Genomic DNA, 24,608 nt, shown 5'->3' on the forward strand with positions numbered 1-24,608 from the left:
TACAATAACGCATGCGTAATCTACAACATAAATTAAAATATACCAATTGCAATTCTGGCTCTGTGAACAGTATTTATTAGAGTATAAATGGGTACTTATAATTTTCGTCTTCATCTTCGTCCTTCTTAATTCAAGCTATCCTGGAGGTTTGGCATCATATATCATGACTGCTAGAGAACTCTTAGCAGATTCAAAGGCTGGAAACAATCCATTTCATGGCTTCAGTACACCTTCTGTATGTCACTAAACTATCTTTTTAGGCCAAAATTAAGTTTACTTTTCTTGTTTTTTTTTTTTTTTTTTTTTTATGATTTCAACCACATTTCTGCTGGCCCCATCAGGCGAAATTCTAACATTTGGTGATGATAAATTTATCAAATATGAGGAGACTAGCAGGTGTTAACCAAATACAACATGCTGCATTTGTTCTTGTTGCAGGAGGGCTTGGGGAACGCCTTGGATACAATGGAATCAAGGTTAGTTCTGTCTTTTAATCCTGTGAATTGTGATAACTGTTCTGTTAGTTTAACACCACTCGATAAAACTTCATGTATTTTGTAGGTAGTAATTCCCATGGAAACCACTACAGGAACTTGTTTTTGCAACATTAAATCGACTCCATCTTATGCTTATCTAAAGCTAGTTGTACACAAACTCAAGGTGATTTTTGTTTCCCCATTAACATATTATCTTTATTCTTATATGCACAACAGAAACTTAAAATCAATATATTAAAAAACTGGTAAATTGTCCAATTGTAGGTGAATGTAGAAGAGAAGCACCTTTTGTGATAATGACTTGAGATGACACATATGAAAAAACATTACAACTCCTAGAATCAAATTCTTATTTTGGGATGAAATCTACACAAGTAAAACTTTTAAAACAGGTAATTGCATCACATTTGGGTATTCTTTTCGCTACAGTAGAAGGGCATAATTGGCATTGTAAATTCATGGTACCATGTTTCAGGAAAAGGTGGCTTGCTTGGCTGATAATGATGCTAGGCTTGCTGTTGATCCACACAATAAGTACAGAATACAGGTGCAGTTTGTATTTAATTCATATATATGTATTTGTAATCTTCCAAATTATAAACCCTTTTTACTTCTCTTATCAGAAAAAACCTCATGGTCATGGTGATGTTCATTCACTTCTTTATTCAAGTGGTCTTCTTAAAGAATGGTATGTATGCATTTTTTTATTTGATTGGTTTTTGTTTTTATTAAAATATCTATCTCATTATACTTTATGGAACCATCTCTTTTAGGAAAGATTCTGGTTTAATTAAGAGGGGTTGTGTTTTTTCAAGACACGAATGGACTCCTATTTAAGGTTCATTTCAAAGATTGCCTTAATAGTATTATCATATAGAGTTTGATATACAAAATTATTTTATTTATTTATTTATTCAGGCAATTCCTGCAGCATTGGGAGTAAGTGCAACTAAAGAGTAGGATGTTAATTCTCTTTCTGTTCCTCAAAAAACCAAAGAAGCAATTGGAGGCATTACAAGGCTTACTCATTCAGATGCTAAGTTTTGTTGAATTATCTTGTTACTGAGTCATGGTTTTTAAATTATTTTTATATTGACAAAAATACCCTCAGGAATAGAAATGGTGATTAATGTGGAATACAATGAATTGGATACTCTTCTTAGAGCAACAAGTCATCCTGATGGAGATGTCAATTGTGACACTGGCTTTTCTCCATACCCAGGCAACATAAACCGAGTATAATATATCTCACTTTATATTTTATTATTAGAGTGATTGTCCTGATGTTAAGTTTTGATTTTTTATGATTACATTTTATTGTAGTTAATTCTTGAGGTTGGGCCTTACATGGATGAACTCTCAAAAACTGGCGGTAGCAATAAAGGAGTGTGTTAACCCCAAGTAACTTCTCTCATACCTCATGCATTCTTTCTGTTTCCTAAAAGTGTATTTAAATGCTAACAACCTTATAAATCACTCTATTTAAAAACCTAAGACTATTAAGAGTTTCTATTAAAGGAAACTGCCAAAATGGTCCCTAGTGTTCGAAAATTTTCTTTGGTTCAAGTCCAACAAAGATTTTTTTGTTTAACTTTTGGTCCCTGTGTCAAGGTTTCATTACTCTTGGTCCCTGTATCATTAAATGTAACTAGACAGCTATTTGGTTTTTCAAAAAGACCATTTTACCCTTCGACCAAACTCAAAAAGGACTCTATACCACAAGTAAAATGAGTATATTTTTGGGACCAAAATCGAAAAAAAATCAGCTATAGTTAGGGACCAAAATGGTATTTGGTAAAGATAATCCCGTTCCAGAAAGTGTTGATGTTACCTTGACTGATTCTGATAATGAAGATGGAGTTCTAGGCGTTTCAGAAAGTGTTGAAGCTCCTCAAAATGTTCAGGCTTCCAAGGTTGATAAGCCCCTGTTGCAGGAAGTGGACATAGTTGGTGTATCAGGGAGTAAAAACGCAGGGGGTTCAAAGAAATGGGTGTGTAAGCACTGCCATCAAATGTTTACCAACTCTTATACTAGAATTTATGTACACTTTTTTGGTGCTGCAATCGGGAAAGCACCAGAAATCAATAGGTGTCCTGCTATACTCAAGGATCGGGTTAAATATCAAAGCTTGTTAAACAGAGTAAATGTTGCTGAATCAAAAGGTATTTCTAAGTCTTTGAAGAACTCTGTAATTAATAATAAACAAAGTTCTACTTCTAAATCTAGAAAACCGCTCGAAGATTCTTTTGGTATGATGGAAAGAAACACAGTTGATATGAAGATTATGAGAGCATTATGTACTAATGGCATTCCTTTCAATGTTCTACGTAATCCTCAATTTCAAGAGATGATAACAGCCATAAACAGGGCATCTGTTGGTTATAAGGCTCCTTCATACGATAAAGCTCGAACCGTTTTGCTTGACGAGTGTGTGAGAGATGTGGAAAAGGGGATGACTTCAGTGAAGGATACATGGTATACACAGGGGGTTTCTATTGTGTCGGATGGCTGGTCCAATGTTAAACATCGTGTAACACCGTAAAAATTAAGACAATTTTTCACTTTTTAAAACCAAAGTCATTCATAATCATTTTCAAGAAAACATTGTATCAGCATTATCTCATTACAAATCCCAAGATCAAATCATAATAAACTCCACGGGTATGGGTGTGTGTACAGATCATGCCGGCGCTTTCCCGCGATCATCGCTGGTACCTGAGACACATAACAAAAACACTGTAAGCATAAATGCTTAGTGAGTTCCCCAAAATACCACATAAACACATATCAGCCACTCAAGGCTGTAACTCTGTTGACCTTCTGGTCGAATATCTATGTGGGACCCTCTTGGTCCCATAACTCTGTGAACCCACTGGTCCTAACTCTATAACTCTGGATCATGCATATCACATATCACAATAAATCACAACACATAATAACATACAAATACACTGGCATATAACTCTAAAATACTCTGTCACATAATTCTGTTACTACACTAGGTAAAGTATAGTGAGAAGACTCCCCTCAGATGTCTCGGTAAATCTCTGACTCAGTAGAAATATGATCTAGCCTCCGCCTAATCACATAAAGTAAATACTCTCATAAATATAACTATACTCAACCCTCTCTTAGCACCCTCAGAAGGGTAAAAGACCATTTTACCCCTCTTTTGGCTTAAAGGCTACATTGTTGACCAAACCCTAAAAGTCAACAAAAGTCAACGGTCAAACTTTGACTCGACTCGTCGAGTGCACTTGGGCGACTCGGCGAGTCTACACGTGTCCACTAATTCTTTAGTCTCACTTGGCACGTTGAGTTCCTCCCCTTGCTCGACGAGTCACACCTGGCATGAATCGCGGGGCCACCCAGACTCAACTCGTCGAGTCTTAAGAACAACTCGGCGAGTTCCGCCTTGAACTCCAGTGCTCTAATCCCCTCTGACTCACTAAGTTATTTCCCCAACTCGGCAAGTCTACTCACTGAGTGATTTACGGGAAACCCTAACCCTACTCGCCGAGTTCATGCCATGCACAAACTCCATTGACCTCCTGAGGTCAGATCTGTTCCTTAAATCCATAGATCTGACCTTCCCAAGCATGATAATCACGTAAAGTTCAGACCTTGACACTCATATAGCATCTAGATGGTCTCACTTGGTGATTTAGCCCCAAAAATAAACTCCTAAGTTCATGGCTCCCAAAATAACCCATAAAGCTCCAAGGGTTAAGGTCTCTGGACCTCTTTGAGTCCAGATCCAAAGCATAAACTCGAGAAGGGACCAATTGCTCCACATATCCATTCTCTAAAGGGGTTAGAAAACCCTAACTCTAAGAATCAACACCAAATCTGAAGAAGGTCCGAATAAATACCTTAAGATGAAGTCTCTGAACTCTGAAATCACCATAATCGCTCCTCCTTTAGCCTCCTCTTGCCTTGGTCACCTCCTTCTTCCAATCACACCAACAAAATGATCAAAAGTGGCCTCTCCTTCCTCACAAACGCTCTAGATCTCTTAGGGTTTCTCTCTGGGGTTTGGTAGCCGCAAATGACGACCCTAAGGGCCTTTAAATAGGTCCCAAACCCAGAAAATTAGGGTTTCATTAAACAGCATGGACTCGCCGAGTCCACTTATGAACTCGCCGAGTCCAGCTGTGAACCCGGATAAGAATCCGCGACCATACTCGGCGAGTCTAAGCACCAACTCGCCGAGTCCCCTCCCAACCTTCAAAAATAAAGGGATAAAATAATATGCCTGGGAATCCGGATGTTACACATCGGCCATTAATCAATGTTATTGCTACCAACAGCCGTGGAGCCATGTTTATGTATGCAGAGGACTTTTCTGGTGTAGAGAAAACAGGGGCAACAATTGCAAACTTCTTGCTTGAAGCCATATAAACCGTAGGACCAAGGAATGTTCTAGAAGTTGTTACCGACAATGCAACAAACTGTAAGGCTGCTGGAAAGGAGGTGGAGAAGGTACATAAACAAATTTTCTGGTCTCCTTGTTGTGTCCATACTTTGAATTTAATTTTTTAAGATCTTGCAGTCGATTGTTTTTGGCTAATGGACACATATAGGAAAGGGAAAATAGTTGTTAACTATTTTCTTAATCACACCCATGCATTGGCTATTTTTAGAGATAATTTACAATTGGAATTATTAAAAGTAGCCAAAACAAGATTTGCATCTCATTATATTTTGCTGAAAAGGTTATGGGATTGTAGAGAGTCTCTTGCTACTACAATTGTCCTTAATTCATGGAGAGAATGGCAAAAAATATTGATGAAAACACTAGGCAAAGTGGATTATTAGTTGCTGATACAATTAAAAATGAAGACTTTTAGGATGATGTGGAAAGTGTCCTTGCTGTTACAAAACCAATATACTTGATGGTTAAATTTTGTGATGGTGAGGGATCAAAGATGGGAGAAATTTATGAGAAAATGGATAACATGCTAGGAGAGATTAAGGATGTCATGATGAATCATCGTTATGCTGAGTATTACCCCCGAGTGGAGAAGATTATACTAGCAAGGTGGGAGAAGATGACAATCCCTTTGCATTGTTTAGGATTTGCATTATCTCCAAGATTTTATGATAAAAATTATCTTGAGGAGATGGCGGCACCAAGTGGAGTTCATAGGAAAGCTCCAAATCTTGATAAGGAGGTTATGGTTGGTGTAATGGAATCTTTTAAGAGGATCGCGGAAAGTGGAGAAGAGGAGCGTCTTCTACGTGAGCAACTCCCTACTTTTCACATGAAAAAAGGCCTTTATGCATTGGTGGCAGCTTACATGGATGCGGTGACCATGGATGCTATTGATTGGTGGTCAAGTTACGGGTCAGAAACGCCCAAACTTGCTGTTATAGCAAAGAAAGTTTTATCACAGCCTATTAGTAGTTCATCAGCCGAGAGAAACTGGAATACGTACTCTTACATACATAATGTCAAGAGAAACCGATTGAACTCCAAAAGGGCTGATAAATTGGTGTTTATACATTCAAATATTCGTCTCCAATCAAGATTCTCCGAAAGTTACGCATCCGGGGCACACAAGAAGTGGGATGTAAATCCCGAAAGCATTAACTTGGAAGAGTCAAGTACACGACTTTGAAGAAATGAAGTGGGAAAATCTAGAAGATGTTGAGAGAGTAGCTGATGATGGGAATGAAAAAAGGCAAAGGAAAGAGTAAACTTAGGGATCTTTTGGTATTGAAGTTACTTTGTTTTGAATGTTGAAGTTATTTTAGCTTTATTTGGTATTGAAGTTATTTTGTTACTTTTGTATTGAACTTTTGAAGTATGAATTGAAGTATTGATCTTTTGGTATTTAGTATACTTTTTATATTTATAGTATTATATATTTTAGCAATATATGTACATCGTACTATATTATGTGGTACACCATTCCACGTACCAAAATAGCGTTCCGGAGAAGACTACCCCCCCTCGTACCGAATTTTATAGATTACCGATCCTCGGTCCCGTTTTCGTTCCACGTACCGAAACGATCCCGTTTCCGTGTAATTATGGGTCAGACAAACTAATTTGATAATTATCTAGATATATAAGAGTTATTTACAGTTTTGGTCCCTGGGTATAGCTGGTTTTTTTCAAATTTGGTCCCAAAAGTTCTGTTGTAATTTTTGTCCCTATTTGACGTTTTTGGTAATTTACCAAGTAAAATTATCATATTTTATATGACCAAAATTGCAAAAATCAGCTATACCCAGAGGACAAAAATGTTGCAAGAACCTCAAATAAGGACTAAATTACTAATAGAACTTTTTGGGACCAAAAATTTAATTTACTATAAAATCAATAACCATAGAGTAGATTATATTTTTGGTCCTTTAGTATAGCTTATTTTCTGCAATTTTGGTCCTTAGTTTATGTTTTTGTAATGTTTTTGGTCTGTGTCATAATTAAAATGAATCTTTTGGTCCCTAACTATAGCTGATTTTTTTTTCGATTTTGGTCCCAAAAATATACTCATTTTACTTGGAATAGGGACCAACAACATTACAAAAACCTCCAATAAGCACCAAACGACAAAAGAGAAAACCTTTTGGGACAAACATTGCCAAAACTAGTTATGTTCATGGGCCAAAATGTAATTTACTCTAATAGAATAATGTAATTTTTTTTCTTCAGGCTGGTGTTAAGATAGATGATCCAGTTTTAAAGGTGTTTAATGGCCAAGAGGTGGAGGTTTGGTCACGTGTTGTGTGGAAGCCAAAATGGGCTGTTACATTTTCTGATGTTAAAAGGAAAGTCAAAGGAAACAACAACTCTGTTTCATAATGCTCTTATTGAAAATTTGTCACTGGATGGAACCCTAGTTATCGATTCAGTTGATGACGCCTGATGTATGTTAGAAATAGAAACATGCTTTCATTTCTTCCTATTACATCATTGTAGTTTAAAGTACATTGCCACTACTAGAAAACATGGGGTTTTCCTACGGAAAATAGCTACGGAAAATTTCCGTAGCTAATTAGTTACAGAATTGCTACGGATTAGCTACAGAATGGGATGCCCTAATTTAGTAACGGAATAGCTACGGAATAACTACGGATGCTATTCCGTAGCTATTCCGTAGCTAATTAGCTACAAAATAGCTAGAGATGCTAATCCATAGCTATTCCGTAGCTAATTAGCTACGGAATGGCTACGGGATACCTACAGATACTATTTACCTACGGATTAGCTACGGAGTATGCTTTCCGTTAGAATTCCGTAGCTAATCCGTAGCTAAGTAGCTACGGATTAGCTACAGATTTTTCTTATTTTTGATTTTTCGGGCACCAAACGTCGTTTTTTTCGCTTCGTTTTTTTCACACCTCTACTATAGATGATTATCTATATTTTCATCAACCTATAGCTATTAATATCGTTCATAAAGTCGTGTGCCCTTTCGGGATTAAGTACTCGTTTCACAGTTTAACATTGTAATGCCTATAGTTTTCACCAACTTCTGATGGAGTATGTTTGTATATATATATATATATATATATATATATATATATATATATATATATATATACATGAATGAGTTGTGGTATATGTGTACGTGTATATGTGTATGTATACGTGTTTGTGAGATGTATGTAAACGTATTCATAAGCATTATACTGTTAAACCACTAAATGAGCAATGATTCCCGTATGTGCACACGGCTTTATAAATGATATTAATAGCTATAAATTGGTGAAAATATAGATAATCATGTATAATAGAGGTGTGAAAAAAATGGAGCAAAAAAAACGACATTTGGTGCCCGAAAAATCAAAAATAAGAAAAATCCGTAGCAAATCCGTAGCTAATTAGCTACGGAATAGCTACGGATTTGCTACGGATTTTTCTTATTTTTTATTTTTCGGGCACCAAACGTCGTTTTTTTCGCTCCATTTTTTCTCACCTCTATTATACATGATTATCTATATTTTCACCAATTTATAGCTATTAATATCATTTATAAAGGCGTGTATACATACGAGATCCATTGCTTGTTTAGTGGTTTAACACTATAATGCTTATGAATACGTTCACATACATCTCACAAACTCATATACATCATCATCATCAACAACATCAACATCATCATCATTATCATCATCATCATCATCACCATCATCATTATCATCATCACCATCATCACCACCGCCACCATCATCATCATCATCATCATCACCATCACCACCACAACCACCACCACCATCATCACCGTCATCACCATCACTATCACCATTATCACCATCACCATCACCATCATCACCATCACTATCACCATCATCACCATCACCATCACCATCACCCTCACCCTCACCATCACCATCACCATCACCACCACTACTACCACCACCATCACCATCACCGTCACACTATCAATAGTGATCGTCATCATCATCATCATCCTCATCGTCATCATTTATGCATCAATTTGTTGTTGCTTATGTTTTGTTTTAAGTTTAATCAGGATTACACTTAAATTGAGGAGGTTTGTTGGTGATTTTATATCATCAATATTATTTAAGTGTAATATGATTAAAATTGTTGACCAAAAATGATCTTGTTTAATATTGAACAAGTTAGGATGGTGTAGGAGTGCACACATGTTCAAGTTTTTCAATATTCAAAGTACATTGTTATTTAGGGGAGAAGCCCCTAAATGAATGGGGGTCCGCGGGCAGCGCCCCTGGGAGCGGGGTCCCAGGGGCTGCAGCCCCTGGCTGGGATTGAAATCGCTCAGCGCAAATTTTTTTTTATTTGGACTATGTTGCTATATTAAAAAATGCATCAAAAATCCAATTTTAGAAAGTTGACACTTTTTAGAAAGTTAACTGTTCGGGTCCACCTCCATGTATCGACTCCTACGCTTTCCTTCATATCGACTCCTCGCTCCTGTCTTCCCACCTTTTGTCTTCTGTGAACGCCAACCCCCTCGTTGCTCGTCCCTTCTCCGGTGCATTCACCCATTTTCCGACGTTCCTTCCCTCTCTGGCAGCATAGCTCATCCGTCATTACCCCTCTTTGCTCGATTTCTTCTCCCACAAAGGTAAAACCTAGTTTTTTTTTTTAATTTGAAGAATGTAATGGCGCATGCACTCCACATCGCAGCACACCCTCTGACCTCCCATCTTCGGCGTGCCCGTTAGTCATCATCTCCGGCTGTCGTTGGTGATGGCTAATAGCGATTTCGGTGTTGTGGAGGCTGGAAAAACACGAAGAAACAGCCCAATCGTTATGATTTTCAGCTTGTGAACACAAGATGTGAAGGTAATTTCTATAAACCTAAGTTAACGTCGGTTTCGTTTGGAATTGTTGATTTCATGTTGAAATTGGTTGGTAAATCCTAAAATTGCTTATGGATGGAAGCTTTTGAGGACATTAGAAACCTCAATACATGAATCGATTCTAGTTTCTTGAGGTTGAAGATGATGAACGATAGTAACATTGACTTTTCTGTTTTGGTCAAACCTGGATTTAGAGTAAAATAGCATCTAATGGTAATCATGAGCATGATTAGAAGCTTGAAATTTATGTAAAAACACAAATATGTTGCTATTATCTTCATGAACTTTATAACTTGTTATTTTTAGAAACTTTGTTGAAAGTAGATTGTCAAAATTTGTATACGATGACTAATTTCAAAGGTGTTTGACAACCTAAGCATTGGTTCTTCTTAAAAACAGGTTGGCATGAAAGATTCATGAAATTTCACTCTAGAACTTAAAGAAAACACATTCAGGCAAGTAGGATGCCTGAACGAGAAAAATGTCAAAAGGGATCACATGTATTGCTTTTGGGGGAACCTTAATTTTGACAGAAGAGGAGCTACAATGGCTCTTGGTTTAGATAATAGCACATTACCAGGTCCGTTAATTTCTTTATGTGTATTCAAGTCTTTATTAATTCTAGTTTTTATAAAGTAAATATTTATGAATCAGAATGTTTCTTTATTAGGCATAGATGATTAGATGGATTGAAATGGTGTTTTTTTTTATCATTTAACATTAGTAAAAATGGTTTGTTAATAAGATGCTATTTTTCATTATTATAACACTAGGAAAAATGGTTTGTTTGTTAGATGATATTTTGTATCTGTTAGCATTCATGTGTTAAAATTAGTTTGAATGGTATGAATATTAGTTACCATGATAAATAATTCCCACAATATTATTAACATCGCTTGCATAATATGATTTCTTTTATATGCTAAAAGAAAATTATAACTAACTTATTGTAACTAAATAACAGTTGCACATTCTTTCAATTAGTAATTGATACTTGTTTTTACATTTTTCAGGCAAGCTTGCACGTTGTTAGTTTGATACTTCCTTTGCCAAGTAATCGATCAAAAAAATTTCAATTTTATTTTGTAAGCACTTATTTAAACATTTGTAGTTGACACTTATTATGTGTATCATTAGACAATGTTAATTAGTAATATGTATTTGTATTTGATACTTTTTTAGGTTTATTAGTTTTATTATAATGATATTTGTTTTGTAGTTGAATTTCAATATTATTTTAAGTTTAATGTAATGGGTTTTTTCAATATTTTGGAGAGAAAAAAACTGGATTTTTTTATAATTTTTTATTGTTTTTTTCTAAAATAAAAAGTAATTAGCTACGGATTACCTACAAAAAATCCGTAGCTATTTACTTCCGTAGCTATTCCGTAGCTATTCAATTCCGTAGCTATTGAGTAGGAAATCCGTAGCTATTCCGTAGCTACTCCGTAGCTATTCCGTAGCTAATCCGTAGCTATAATTTTCCCACAGGCCATTATGCTACAGGCATTTTTCCGTAGCAATTCCGTAGCTATCCGCTTATAGCTACAGAATAGCTACGGATTGTGCTGTAGCTATTGCATCAGTTTTCTAGTAGTGTGCCTGAATAAGAAACATTGAAACTATGATGTTATAATTGTAGTTTAGCCCAACACCATATTTTTGTTTTTTGTCAGGTGAAAGTGGGATGAGCAGTGCAAAATAAAGGTTGGGGAATTGAAAGTGTTGATAAAGAGAATAGTGGATTGCCAGAGGTTGGGGAATTGAAAGTGTTGATAAAGAGAATAGTGGATTGCCAGAGGAAGTGAGGATTAGGGGTTTTAAAATAAACAAAATGGAGCACTTGGAAAAATGCTACAGTGAATCAGGGAAGCACTGATTGAAGCCTTGAGGCAAAAATCTTTGCACATTTTATATCCATATCAACTTAGGTTATGTTTGGCACATCACAACTAGCTTATTTTTTTATTTAATGTATGTGGGGCATCCCTGTGGCATTGATATGGTGTCGATGTTGACCTTTTTTTATTTAATTCTAGTTTTATTTGATTTTAAATTAATATAAAATAATTAACATTTATATTATATTTTAATAAAACACTTAAAATTGAAATTACTCTTGAAAAAGAATAGAGAACCATTGCCTTCACCAACATCATCTTCATGATTTCATCACCCCAAAGTACTTCGTCTTCTTCACAAAACATTCGTTTCAGATTTGATTTTTGTTCTTTTTTATTTATTTATTTAGGGATGAAGATGAAGGTAACCGCAGGTGGTGGGATAGATATGAAGACCACAATGATGACAAGTTAATGAAGATGGTATGATGGTATTATGGTTGCTGTTGTTTGTTCGATTTTAATTTCCCTCCCATCAACTCTAAAATTGCAAAAAAAAAAATAATAATAATAATAATAATAAACAAACAAACAAACAAAGAAAAAACGAAAAAAAAAAAAACAAACAAACTAACTAAACCCTAATACAGGTTTCTTGCATTTGATGAGGGAAGGTTTCATATCCAAAATTTTGTATATGCATTCAAACATTGAGTTTTCAATGTTTCATATATTTGGATTATCCTTTTTTATTTTTGGTTTTTGAAAAGTTTTCTTCATGATTTTGTAATCGTTCGGATATTTGGATTAAACAATTGGACAGACTTTATAGATGTATATTTCTAGCAGTTTTATATATATGTTTTGAGTATAAAATGGATATTTCAAATCCGATGGCTTCTAATCCCATATATGAAGTGAGATCTCAAGCAAATAAATCTGTACACGGTTGATTTATATTAAAAAGAGTCATCTATGTTTTTTTTTTCTTCAAGTTACATTATTCTGTATTATGTCCAAATTTTCGGAAAAGTTTGAAAATTTCATATACAAATTTGGATATCAAAATCTGTTATCCTAATTATCCTAAATTTTCAGATATGTAGCTTTAAACCCCCATAGAAACAACAACATAAGGGTTTTAGTGGGGAAGTGTTGAGGTAGACTGATTATTTTGAGCCGATGTCAAACTTCAAAGAGTCATGGATATTTTATGACATGTGCAATTTCAAACGGTATCTATTATTACCTTTTAATCTCAAACTTTACTTTCTGAAAAACTTGTTCATCTATAGTCATCCAGGGGCCATGTGCTGTAGATACAATAGAGAACTCAATAATAGAAATCATAAACTCAAGTAAATTACACTTTCAATTTCCATTTATAACTTCTTTGGGGGGGGGGGGGGGGGGGGGGGGTAATTTTTGGTTGCTCGTTTATTTTGGAATAGTGATGCAAAAAACTGATGCTAATCGTGTTTTCCACTGCAAAATGTAATGGAAGTGCAATTACTACCAAAGTATGATATCTAATGGATTTACTGGTACACCATTACTAAACAGGTTCAAACAAAATTGATTTGTATCAAACTATTTTTTTCCACAATGGTCCGGTTCCGTTTCCAACTTTTTTAGTGTACCTCTAATTTTCATTGTGTTTTTTTATGCTACGAATGTATGATTTTTTTTAGGATATCTTATTTCATACAAAACAGGGAAAATGGCCACCCATGGTGTTGGTGGCAAATATATTGATATGGGGGATTTAAAAACCCCAACCAAATTACATTACATTACATATTAGAAAATAAGAAATCAAAAATAAAAAATTAAACGACAAACTACGTGTGTCTAGCCTTTTGCATACTTGAAATGAACACAACCACTTTCACATAAACCCACTCTTTGAAGCTGTCATAAAACTGAAAAAAAATGCATGTCTCCCTCGATGGTTGAGAAGTAAAGCGCCACATGCGATCCAAAATCCAGTAGCAAAACCCATTCCCCCACCAATATAAAACCATCTCTCAACTTCATCATCTGTGTCTTCCCCATCACCCTCACCTTTACCAATCAGAGGTGGTACTTCTGGTTCTTCATCTCCAGGACAATATTTAGTAAGGGGAGGTCCGCATAGTCCTTTGTTTCCATTGTATCTTGAAGGTTCAAAGGATTGGAGTTGAGTGCTGGTTGGGATTCTCCCTGAAAAGTTATTAAATGACAAGTCTAGGTAATTCAGTAAGCTCATCTGAGACATGCTTGATGGTATCCTCCCTGATAAATTGTTTCTGGATAAATCCAAAGTCAAAAGGTTTTTCATCTCACCAATTTTCTGTGGAATCTCTCCAAATAGATTGTTATTTGACAAGGACAGGGACACCAAGTCATGAAGATTGGTAATTTGATATGGGATTTGTCCTGTTAAATTGTTGCTTGACAGGTCAATGCTCTTCACCAATTTCAGAGTGGTAGAAAATTCACGTTCATCTCCCTGCCACTGAATCATTGCATGGTCAACATATTTCCCCCATCCATATGTACTATTAGTATTGTTTACAAATGTTTGAAGGGATACATCTTGTGAGAATCCTCCTTGGTGAAGCATGCTCGTAAGATTACTCAAACATGAGGGGATGCTTCCATGGAGATTGTTCATTGACAAGTCCAAAACTTGAAGATTAGGTAACTGACATAACTGTAAAGGGATGGTTCCAAAGAATTTGTTTGATCTTAATATAAGAACATACAGCCCTGATAAGTTTTCCCCAATCCAGATAGGCACATTACCAGAAAACTTGTTGGCCCCCAAATTCAATGATATTAAACGTGTGCAATTTTTTAAAGACAAAGGCAATTCTCCAGAGAAGTCGTTCTTGTATAAATACAACACCTGGAGTTGTATCAAAGATCCAATAGAGGGAGGAAGACTTCCAAAGAGATTGTTGTGTCCGAGATTAAGAACTGTTAGTTGATTGAAATGCCACAGACAGTCCGGGAGTTGTCCGGTTAATGAGTTATGAGAGAGGTCAAGAAATGATAAGAACCCATCAACAATTTGGCATATAAATGAGATTCCTCCAGTGAATTTGTTTCTGGAAAGATTTAATATTGTCAAAGTGGAAGAAACATTCGGTATTGGACCATTAAAGCTGTTGGAACTCAAATCTATCACTGAATAATCTTTGTCAAATTTTGATAATAAATCTGGTACTTTCCCGCTAATGTTGTTGGAAGAGAGATTCAGATATATTAATTGAGAAGGCAACATGTCCCAAAACTCCAGAGGGGCTGTGTCTGAAATTCCAGTATTGGAAAGATCAAGACAGGTAAGATTTTTGAGTGTCTGAATCCATTTGGGGAAGCGAGGCCCTACCTTGCAAGACCTCAGATCAAGATACTGAAAATAAGAGATGTTTGACAAGTGATCTGGGGAATGAACTATAAGATTATTAGAAGAAAGGAAAAGGTATTCAAGTCTGGGTAGTTCCCAAAGTTTCTCACTTATACTTCCATTTAACTGATTACCAGATCCAATTGAGAACTCAATAATAGAGATGATAAACTCAAGTAAATTACACTTTCAATTTCCATTTATAACTTCTTTGGGGGGGGGGGGGGGGGGGGGGGTTAATTTTTGGTTGCTCATTTATTTTGGAATAGTGATGCAAAAAACGGATGCTAATCATGTTTTCCATTGCGAAATAGTCATTCGCTTGGAAAAATGACACAACATGTTACAATAACGACCTATATGTATAGTTTTAGGGTACACACTTTTGCGTATCATAAATCACTGCGTGTCATAGTTTGGGCGTCATTAAAGGCCTATATTCTAGTAGTGAACCTCAAATAAGGACCAAGAATGCAAAGATAAAAACTTTCTAGGACAAAAAGTGAAAAAAAAAAAAACCAACTATACTCATGGATCAAAATATAATCTAATCGCAATCTCATGTTTCTTTTCTTCAGGAGGGTGTTAAGATAGATGATCCACAAGTGTTTAATGGCCAAGAGGTGGAGGTTTGGTCGCGTGTTGTGTGGAAGCCAAAATGGGCGGTTACATTTCCGATGTTAAAAGGAAAGTCGATGGAAACAACTCTGTTTTTCAAAAATCAACTTTGGTCATTAGAGGTCGTATTGTTCTTATTGAAGATTTGTCACTTAATGGAATTTAGTTATCAATTCACTTGATGATGTCAAGTTATGTTAGAAATAGCAATGTACTTTCATTTATCCCAACGTAACCTATTTAATAAGCAGGTTAAACCTAAGTTGACCTATTCAAATTTCCAAAAAAAGTGCCCTTGAAAATCAATTAATCCTTCAAACAAAATTACATAAAACTTAAAAACTTCGATAATTGTTCATGTTTGAAAATAATACAACGATAAGTCTATAGTAGAAACACAAATCAAGTGTTTACAACCATAAAAACATTATACATGTTTAATCTTTAAATGCTAGACAGCTCAACTTTCAATAATGATCACCAATCCACATTTTTTGAGTAATAAAAATAATAAAACTATAATAATCAATTAAATAATATATATATATATATAAGATAATATTAAAAAAATTTAAGTGGGTTCGCTGGCTGTAAGCAGATTGAGAATTTTAACCTTAACATAACCCATTTAATTAAATATATTAGACGGGTTAACCCGTTTAATTAAATGTGTTAAAGATGTCAACCAAACCAACTAATTACCAACCCTAAATAAAGGGTGGATGATTGAAAGTGTTGATAAAAACAAAAGTGTGTTACCTAAAGAAATGAAGATTGGGGATTTCAAAATTAATATAAATGGAGCAATTGGAAACATCTTATAGTGAACCTGGGAAGCATTCCTTGAAGGCATGAGGTTAAACGTTTTGTATATTTGATTTTAACCATATGGTGCTTATACGACGTTCATGTGAACTTTCTCTTTTATTTAATTCTTATTTTATTAAATGTTAAATTTATTTTAATATAAAAGAATAATTAATATGTATATTTTTATTTATTGAAAACCTTAAAAGTGATATTGTGGGAAAAAAGTGCAAGTTCAAACGGTACCTATTACCTTTTATTCTCAACCTTTTCTTTCTAAAAAACTTGTTCATCTATAGTCATCTTGGGGTCATGTGTTGTAGATACAATAGAGGCCATTTGTTGCAGATACAATAGAGAACTCAATAATAGAAATGATAAACTAGAGTAAATTAAGCTTTCAATTTCCATTTATAACTTTTTTTTGGGGAGGGGGGGGGTGCAATTTTCGGTTGCTCATTTATTTTGGAATCATTGATGCAGAAAACCGATGCTAATCATGTTTTCCATTGCGAAATGTAATGGAAGTGCCAAAGTATGATATCTAAGGGATTTTTACCGTTACACCATTACTAAACAGGTTCGTTTCAAACAAAATTGATTTGTATCATTTTTTCCCCAATGGTCCGGTTCGGTTTCCAATTTTTTTAGTGTACCTCTAATTTTCATTGTGTTTTTTTTATGCTACGAATGTATGATTTTTTTAGGATATCTTATTTCATACAAAACAGGGAAAATGGCCACCCATGGTGTTGGTGGCAAATATATTGATATGGGGGATTTAAAAACCCCAACCAAATTACATTACATTACATATTAGAAAATAAGAAATCAAAAATAAAAAATTAAACGACAAACTACGTGTGTCTAGCCTTTTGCATACTTGAAATGAACACAACCACTTTCACATAAACCCAATCTTTGAAGCTGTCATAAAACTGAAAAAATGCATGTCTCCCTCGACGGTTGAGAAGTAAAGCGCCACATGCCATCCAAAATCCAGTAGCAAAACCCATCCCCCCACCAATATAAAACCATCCCCAGAGTTCAACTTCATCATCTGTGTCTTCCCCATCACCCTCACTTTTACCAATCACCGATGTTGCTTCTGATTCTTCATCCCCTGGACATTTTTTGGTAAGGGGAGGTCCACATAGTCCTCTGTTTCCATGGTATCTTGAAGGTGGAAAGGACTGAAGCTGAGTGCTAGATGGGATTCTCCCTGAAAAGTGATTATATGACAAGTCTAGGTAATTCAGTAAGCTCATCTGAGACATGCCTGATGGTATCTTCCCTGATAAATTGTTTCTGGATAAATCCAAAGTCAAAAGCTTTTTCATCTCACCAATATGCTGTGGAATCTCTCCAGATAGAGTATTCATTGAAAAATTCAGGGCAATCAAGTCTGAAAGATTGGTAATTTCATTTGGGATTTGTCCTGTTAGATTGTTGCTGGACAGGTCAATGCTCTTCAACAATTTCAGAGTGTTCAAGAATTCACGTTCATCTCCTTGCCACTCGATCAGTGCATGGTCGACATATCTCCCCGCTCTAGTTGCATAACCTCTAGTTGTTTGAAAGTATACATCTTGTGAGAATCCTCCTTGGTGAAGCATGCTCGTAAGATTACTCAAACATGAGGGGATGCTTCCATGGAGATTGTTCATTGACAAGTCCAAAACTTGAAGATTAGGTAACTGACATAACTGTAAAGGGATGGTTCCAAAGAAGTTGTTTGATCTTAGGATAACAACATACAACCCTGTTAAGCTTTCCCCAATCCAGACAGGCACATTACCAGAAAACTTGTTGGCCCCCAAATTCAATGAGATTAAACTCGTGCAATTTTTTAAGGACAAAGGCAATTCTCCGGAGAAGTTGTTATCGTATACATACAACACCTGGAGTTGTATCAAAGATCCAATAGAGGGAGGAAGCCTTCCAAAGAGATTGTTGTGTCCGAGATTAAGAACTTCTAGTTGATCGAAATGCCACAGACAGTCCGGGAGTTGTCCGGTTAATGAGTTATGAGAGAGGTCAAGAAATGATAAGAACCCATCAACAATTTGGCATATAAATGAGATTCCTCCAGAGAATTTGTTTCTGGAAAGATTTAATATTGACAAAGTGGAAGGAACATTCAGTATCGGACCATGAAAGCTGTTGGAACTCAAATCTATCACTGAATCATAGGCAAAATTCGATAATAAATCTGGTACTTTCCCGCTAATGTTGTTGGAAGAGAGATTCAGATATTCTAATTGAGAAGGCCACATGTCCCAAAACTCCAGAGGAATTGCGTCTGAAATTCCAGTATTGGAAAGATCAAGACTGGTAAGATTTTTGAGTGTCTGAATCCATTTGGGGAAGCGAGGCCCTACCTTGCAAGAGCTCAGATCAAGATATTTAACATAAGAGATGTTTGACAAGTGATATGTGGAAGGAACTGTAAGATTATTAAAGGAAATGATAACAGTTTCAAGGCTGGGTAGTTCCCACAATTTCTCACTTATACTTCCATTTAACTGATTATCAGATAGGTACAGAGATTCTAGGGATGCAAACTTCTGGATCTCATCGGACAGTGACCCTGTAAATTGGCTACCTCGAGTAATCAACATTTGTAAGGTCAAGGACGTGCATCCAAACAAGTTGTTGAGAAAATCAGGAAATTTGACAACAGCAGAGTTATTATAAAATCCCAAATATTCCAAACTACAGAGGTTACCAAAATATTTGGGTATCCCATCTAACATGTTGCCAGAGAGATCAAGAGAAAGGAGGTTATTGGTGGTTAATGGGGACAACCAACGATACATGGATGAGGTGAGATTGTTGTTTCTGAGAGAAAGGAAAGAAATAGATGAAGAAGAAGAGTTGAGAAATGAAGAAGAATATGGATACATGACCTGTGACAGTTCACATCCATCTAAACTTAAGTCAAATAGTTTTGGGAGACTTGAAATTGCATCTACCCAATGATTTGCTTTGGACAGGGAAACCCCATCCATTACAAGTACCTCCAACTGAGAGAGATGAGACAACCACTCTACCTTTTCCACTCTACACCTTCCAACAGAATTAAGATAAAGGTATTGCAAGTTGGTGAGGTTTCCAAACTCTGGAGGAATTGTTCCATAAAGAGAGTTAGATGAAAGGTCAAGGTTATTTAACTCTGTCAAGGAACCAATTGACCTGGGAATGGTCCCATTAAAATCATTCGAGCCAAGGTTAAGGTACCTTAATCGAGTCAAAGAACCAATGATGGTGGGAATGGTTCCATGGAAATAATTCAAAGAAAGATCAAGATGATTCAAGTAGGTTAAGTTAAGCAGTGAATGGCTTATCTCACCTCCAAGACCATAGAAACGCATATCAAGCCCTGTGACATGACCTGTTTGGTTGCTGCACGTGACTCCACTCCAATTGCAGCAGTCATGGTCGTCAGCTGTCCATGTAGAGAGAGTACCATGGGGGTCTTGTAGGGGAGCTCTGATAAGAAGCAGAGCATCTCTCTCCTTATCCAAACACTTCTTTTTCATATCATTTCCTCCTGCAGCTACCAATTGGCTGCCAGTTGTAGTCACAAGGAGTAGCAAGAGAAGCCAGAAAATTATTATAAAAACACAAGAATTCATAATGTAAATCAAAATCTTAATTGCTGATTTTTGGTTTGTATTGATGCCTGCCTATATGAACTGCCCCCATAAGGGTTTATATAGTCTCCACTGTCAAGATGAATGATTATAAGTGGGTCGCCATAAATTGTGTGGAATTAATTGCCCCAAATTAAACTTCAAAGACTTGCAAGTCTTGGCAATTTGTCTTTATTATAGTAGATATCTTTTCCCATCTTCTGATATGATATTGTTTGTTATATGATATAAATCCCCAAATGCAAAACTAATGGAATCTTTCAGTCAAATACAAATCTACCAATGATATCAATAATGATATTATTTGGTCTTTTCCATTGTTAAAAATGATATTTAAGATAACACTGCATTAATAATGATTCGATTTAAAACAGATTAGGATGATAATTAATACAATTTTTCAACGTTCTTTTGTCCAAATAAAATGACTATAATTAATATCAGCTATACTCGATCGGGGACCAAATATAGTCAGTTTAACTGAAACATGGACCAAAGCATTTCAAGAACCTCAAATAAGGACCAAAACTGAAAATTTCAGCTATACTCAGGGACCAAAAACGTTTTATTTTACTCAAAAATAAACATAACATACATAAACAGAAGTTTTCATTTGCAACAAATCCTACCTTCTGTTTACCTAAATTAAGCTCCTGTGAATCAAAAATCACATATTAAAGGCTCCAATTCTGCAACTGTCTTTTCTGACCAGCAATTTGTAGCTTCTGAAGCTCCACTCCATTCAACTTTAGAACTTTGCACTACTCATTTACAAAATTTAAGAAAATCATGTTATTAATATTAATCTCAAAGACAACGTATTGATGTATTAAGTATTATAGTATCCTACTTTCATAGTTTGCTACCTCTTGATGTAATACAAGGGGTATGTTGGCCATTTAAAGACATCCAGGAGAATACTTTTTCCAAAAAAAAAAAAAAAAAAAAAAGAAGCCGTTAAACTGGATACAAATTACTAAAAATAATTATAGAAATGATCAACTTAGATTCTGCTTCATAGAGGTATGTAGATAACTAGTTCTTAACTGATATGAGTATTATTATATGAAAATTTATTTTTTCTCGTGTATTGAATGTAAAAAACCGTGAAAGTATAATGATGTTTTAGTTACTAAACCTTAATTGAGATGCTCATTACAATATGATAGATAATTTTCTTTGTACATGAATTAATTTTTTTTTTTAAAAAAATACATGAAAGTATATCCAATAAAACTTTCATTTTACTCTCTATGATAACTGTTAGAAGAACACATTAAGTAATTAGTAATTAGCCTATCCATCAATTAAACTACATAGCTTCTCCAGTTCATACTTTCAATTTTTTTTTTTATAAAAAATACAAATTGCAAAATATCACAAGATGAGAAAAGATATCTACAATAAAGACAAATTCCCAAGACTTATAAGTCTTTGAACGTATAATTTGGGGCCATTAATTCCAATTCTGCATCTATGATTTTTCTTATAGTCTTGTTCTAATTTTATGGAAAATAAGTATTGATGGAAATTGTGTATGCCTCATATAAGTGGCCACCAATTTGAGGCCACCCTCATGGGCCCAGGAGCATGTTTGGGCCTTCTAACACAGACCAAGAATTACTTGTTGTGGAGCCCACTTTTAACAATTCTCATCACATCACTTTTTTAAAAGTGATGTATCTTTGAAAATATCACAAGTTTGGAAAAGATCTTGATAATAAATTCAAATTGCCAAGACTTGCAAGTCTTTGAACATCTAATTTGGGGCAGTGTATTATAACTCTTCATCTTTAATTTGTCTTCTAGTTTTAGGCTCTAATTTCATGGAAATTAAGCATTGTGTGTTCCACCCATTTAGAATCATTCATCTTCATGGATACTATATAAACCCTCATGGGCCTGTTCATATAGACATCAACAAAATACTAAAATGTCTTAATAGAGAATAAATGAAAGTACAATATTGCAAAAATAAAAAGATTAATGAATGTACGTTGCTATTTCTTACATTTAACCCTTTTGCATTTGACCAAATGTATTATCATCAAAGTCACAATACAAATTATCACAAAGTGTAGTAGATTATGGTGTTAATGAGAAGCCGAATACATTTGCTCTCATCCAAAACAATCGATCAACTTAACCCCCGGTGATTTTAGCATTTACCTCTTCTAAAAGCTAAGTTTGAAAGATATCATCAACAACACTAATTCAACTGCAATCAAATAATATTATGTTGCACCTACTTGTGCAGCATAACAATGTAAGCACAAACATTAGCTTAACAATGTAGGCACAATCAACCAACAGAACAGATGCTCATAAGGTAGCTGGAAGAAAATATCAGATAAAGGCCAGAACACGCTCCATTTTTACATTTATATTATTCATAACTGAGAAATAAAACCCATCGATCAGTAAAAATCAATGGCCTTTTCCATGGCAAAACCCTGAATTTGCAGGTTTTGCAAATAATATAAACTCACAAGTCTGTCTCCTAATCTAACAATAGATTAGATGCACATGAAGAATACCCAAAATGAAGCAAGAATACAGAAGTAGGACATCACCTAGGCAATGATGTGTGGTTGCTCTGCTACGATGTCTGATTTGGAACCCTCGTTGACTGATTTTGATTGTAGAGGAAAAATGGTGTATTGGATGGCACATAGATCTCACGATCCTATCTGGATCTTGCGAGCATAATCACCAATCTTGTTTCAAAATCAGAAATTAATTTCTGATGTATCGATCACGAGCGCGATAAACTAAATTAATAAATTTATAAAGGCCTTAAGGTATTAAAAAAGGAAAAAGAATGTCCCGCAACTTTTACCATACTTATGAAAAAAATTAAAAATTATGTTTTCTATTAATAGAAAAAACAAGAAATCAGGTAATTTATTCATTTTTGGGATATTACCGAGTTAACTCTAATTCAATGGATTGATTTGTCGAACCGAATGTTAGGTGAGTATACTAGATGCTTAGGTGGCTGGTAGGGTTATACTGAAACCCAATGCACCTTATTTGATGATCTCGACAACCCTAAGTCGTACAAGGAGGAGGGAAAATGGAACCATCTTCTTTTGTGGGAATTTGAAGCGTATGAAGTGCAAATTGATCAGTTTGTCATTGTGGAAGGTGTAGGTGCACTTGTGGATATCAATGTCCAAAATGGGTTTCGTGGATTCCAATGATGTAGACTCTTTGGTTGCCCTAATTTAAGGATAAAAGAAGTAAACTTTGCACATGTTAATAATGATTTTACTTTTAAAGAATTTAATGGTCTAACCTACTTGATGAAGAGAAGAATTTCAAATATTTTTCTTGGATATACCATGCATTACCCAACTTGACCCAACAAATAGTATTGAAATGATCAACTTAGATTTTGGTTCATATGTGTATGTCTATAACTAGTTCTTAACTGATATGAGTATTATTATATAAAAATTTATTTTTGCTGGTGTATTGGATGTAAAAAATTGTGAAAGTTTAATGATGTTTTAATTATTAAGATGATTAAGTTATATTGTGCTTCTTGTATGTACATACATAATTAAGCCTTAATTGAGATGCTCATTATGATATGACAGATAATTTGCTTCTTACATGTATTAAATTTAAAAATACATGAAAGTATACTCAATATAACTTTCATTTTGCTCTCTATGATACCTGTTAGAAGAACATATTAAATAATTCGTAATTAGCCTACCCATCAACTAAACTACATAGCTTCTCCAGTTTATAATATCCTAACAAAGTTCCAAATTTGTTTAAACAGCTAAATCTGGTTGTTCTTTGTTGGTCTTAAGAATGATCTATAGCGCCATACTTTCAATTTTTTATGAAAAATATGACACACCAAAAAAAGTATCAGGAGATGAGAACAAGATAAAGATAATAAATACAAATTGCAAAAATATCACAAGATGGGAACAGATGTCTATAATACAGACAAATTGCCAATTTGAACGTCTATTTTGGGCCAATTAATTTCAATTCTTCAAATCTCATGGAAATCACATGTTGTATGTCCCACTTAGAATCATTTATCTTGACAGTCAAAGATTATATAAAACCTGATAGGGGCCCAGGAGTTACCTTTTGAATCCTTTTCTTTTTATAATTTTCTCACATCAATAAAATAATTTACTTTTGAAAAATTGGTTGGTCCCAGGAGCATGTTGGGGCCTTCTAACAAAGACCATGAATTACCTTTTGTGGAGCCCATTTTTAACAACTCTGAATCTGATCACATCACTTTTTTATATGTCTTTGAAAATATCACATGTTTGGAAAAAGATTTTGATAATAAATACAAATTGCCAAGACTTTCAAGTCTTTGAAGAGTCTTACTTGGGACTGGGGCTGTTTATTATAACTCTTCATCTTTAATTTGTCTTTTAGTTTTAGGTTCTAATTTCATGGAAATTAAGCATTGTGTGTTCCACCCATTTAGAATCATTCATCTTTAATTTGTCC

General features: G+C 34.9%; 2 protein-coding genes and 1 pseudogene across 6 annotated transcripts; 1 reads left to right on the top strand and 2 right to left on the bottom strand.

Moving 5' to 3' along the window:
* LOC145002515 (UDP-sugar pyrophosphorylase-like) overlaps positions 1 to 1,902 on the top strand; it is a 59,794-nt pseudogene extending 57,892 nt beyond the window's left edge.
* An 11,628-nt stretch (positions 1,903 to 13,530) lies between these two features.
* On the bottom strand, positions 13,531 to 14,910 carry LOC145002516 (receptor-like protein EIX2). Its single transcript, XM_078961771.1, has one exon. The coding sequence runs from the start codon at positions 14,908 to 14,910 to the stop codon at positions 13,531 to 13,533; it is 1,380 nt and encodes a 459-aa protein (XP_078817897.1).
* A 2,278-nt stretch (positions 14,911 to 17,188) lies between these two features.
* LOC145000569 (receptor-like protein EIX2) lies at positions 17,189 to 22,880 on the bottom strand. 5 transcript variants are annotated; one of them, XM_078959813.1, is made up of 4 exons: positions 22,688 to 22,880; positions 20,981 to 21,034; positions 20,744 to 20,875; positions 17,189 to 20,028 (listed from the first exon to the last, which is right to left on the bottom strand). In XM_078959813.1, exon 4 carries the CDS (start codon positions 19,998 to 20,000, stop codon positions 17,316 to 17,318), a length of 2,685 nt encoding a protein of 894 aa, XP_078815939.1. In that variant the 5' UTR covers positions 20,001 to 20,028; positions 20,744 to 20,875; positions 20,981 to 21,034; positions 22,688 to 22,880; the 3' UTR covers positions 17,189 to 17,315. The 5 variants fall into 5 exon arrangements, with proteins under 5 accessions (XP_078815939.1, XP_078815936.1, XP_078815938.1 ...); XM_078959810.1 differs by having other exon boundaries at positions 17,189 to 20,875; XM_078959812.1 differs by having other exon boundaries at positions 17,189 to 20,875; positions 20,965 to 21,034.
* Positions 22,881 to 24,608: the final 1,728 nt, after the last annotated feature.

This window comes from Lactuca saligna, chromosome 6, assembly GCF_052625555.1.
Source record: "Lactuca saligna cultivar CGN05327 chromosome 6, ASM5262555v1, whole genome shotgun sequence".
Classification (NCBI taxonomy): domain Eukaryota; kingdom Viridiplantae; phylum Streptophyta; class Magnoliopsida; order Asterales; family Asteraceae; genus Lactuca; species Lactuca saligna.

Coding starts and splice junctions, on each gene's coding strand:
- LOC145002516 (XM_078961771.1), bottom strand. CDS start 14,910: ATGTTGCCTTCTCAATTAATATATCTGAATCTCTCTTCCAACAACATT.
- LOC145000569 (XM_078959811.1), bottom strand. CDS start 20,096: ATGAATTCTTGTGTTTTTATAATAATTTTCTGGCTTCTCTTGCTACTC.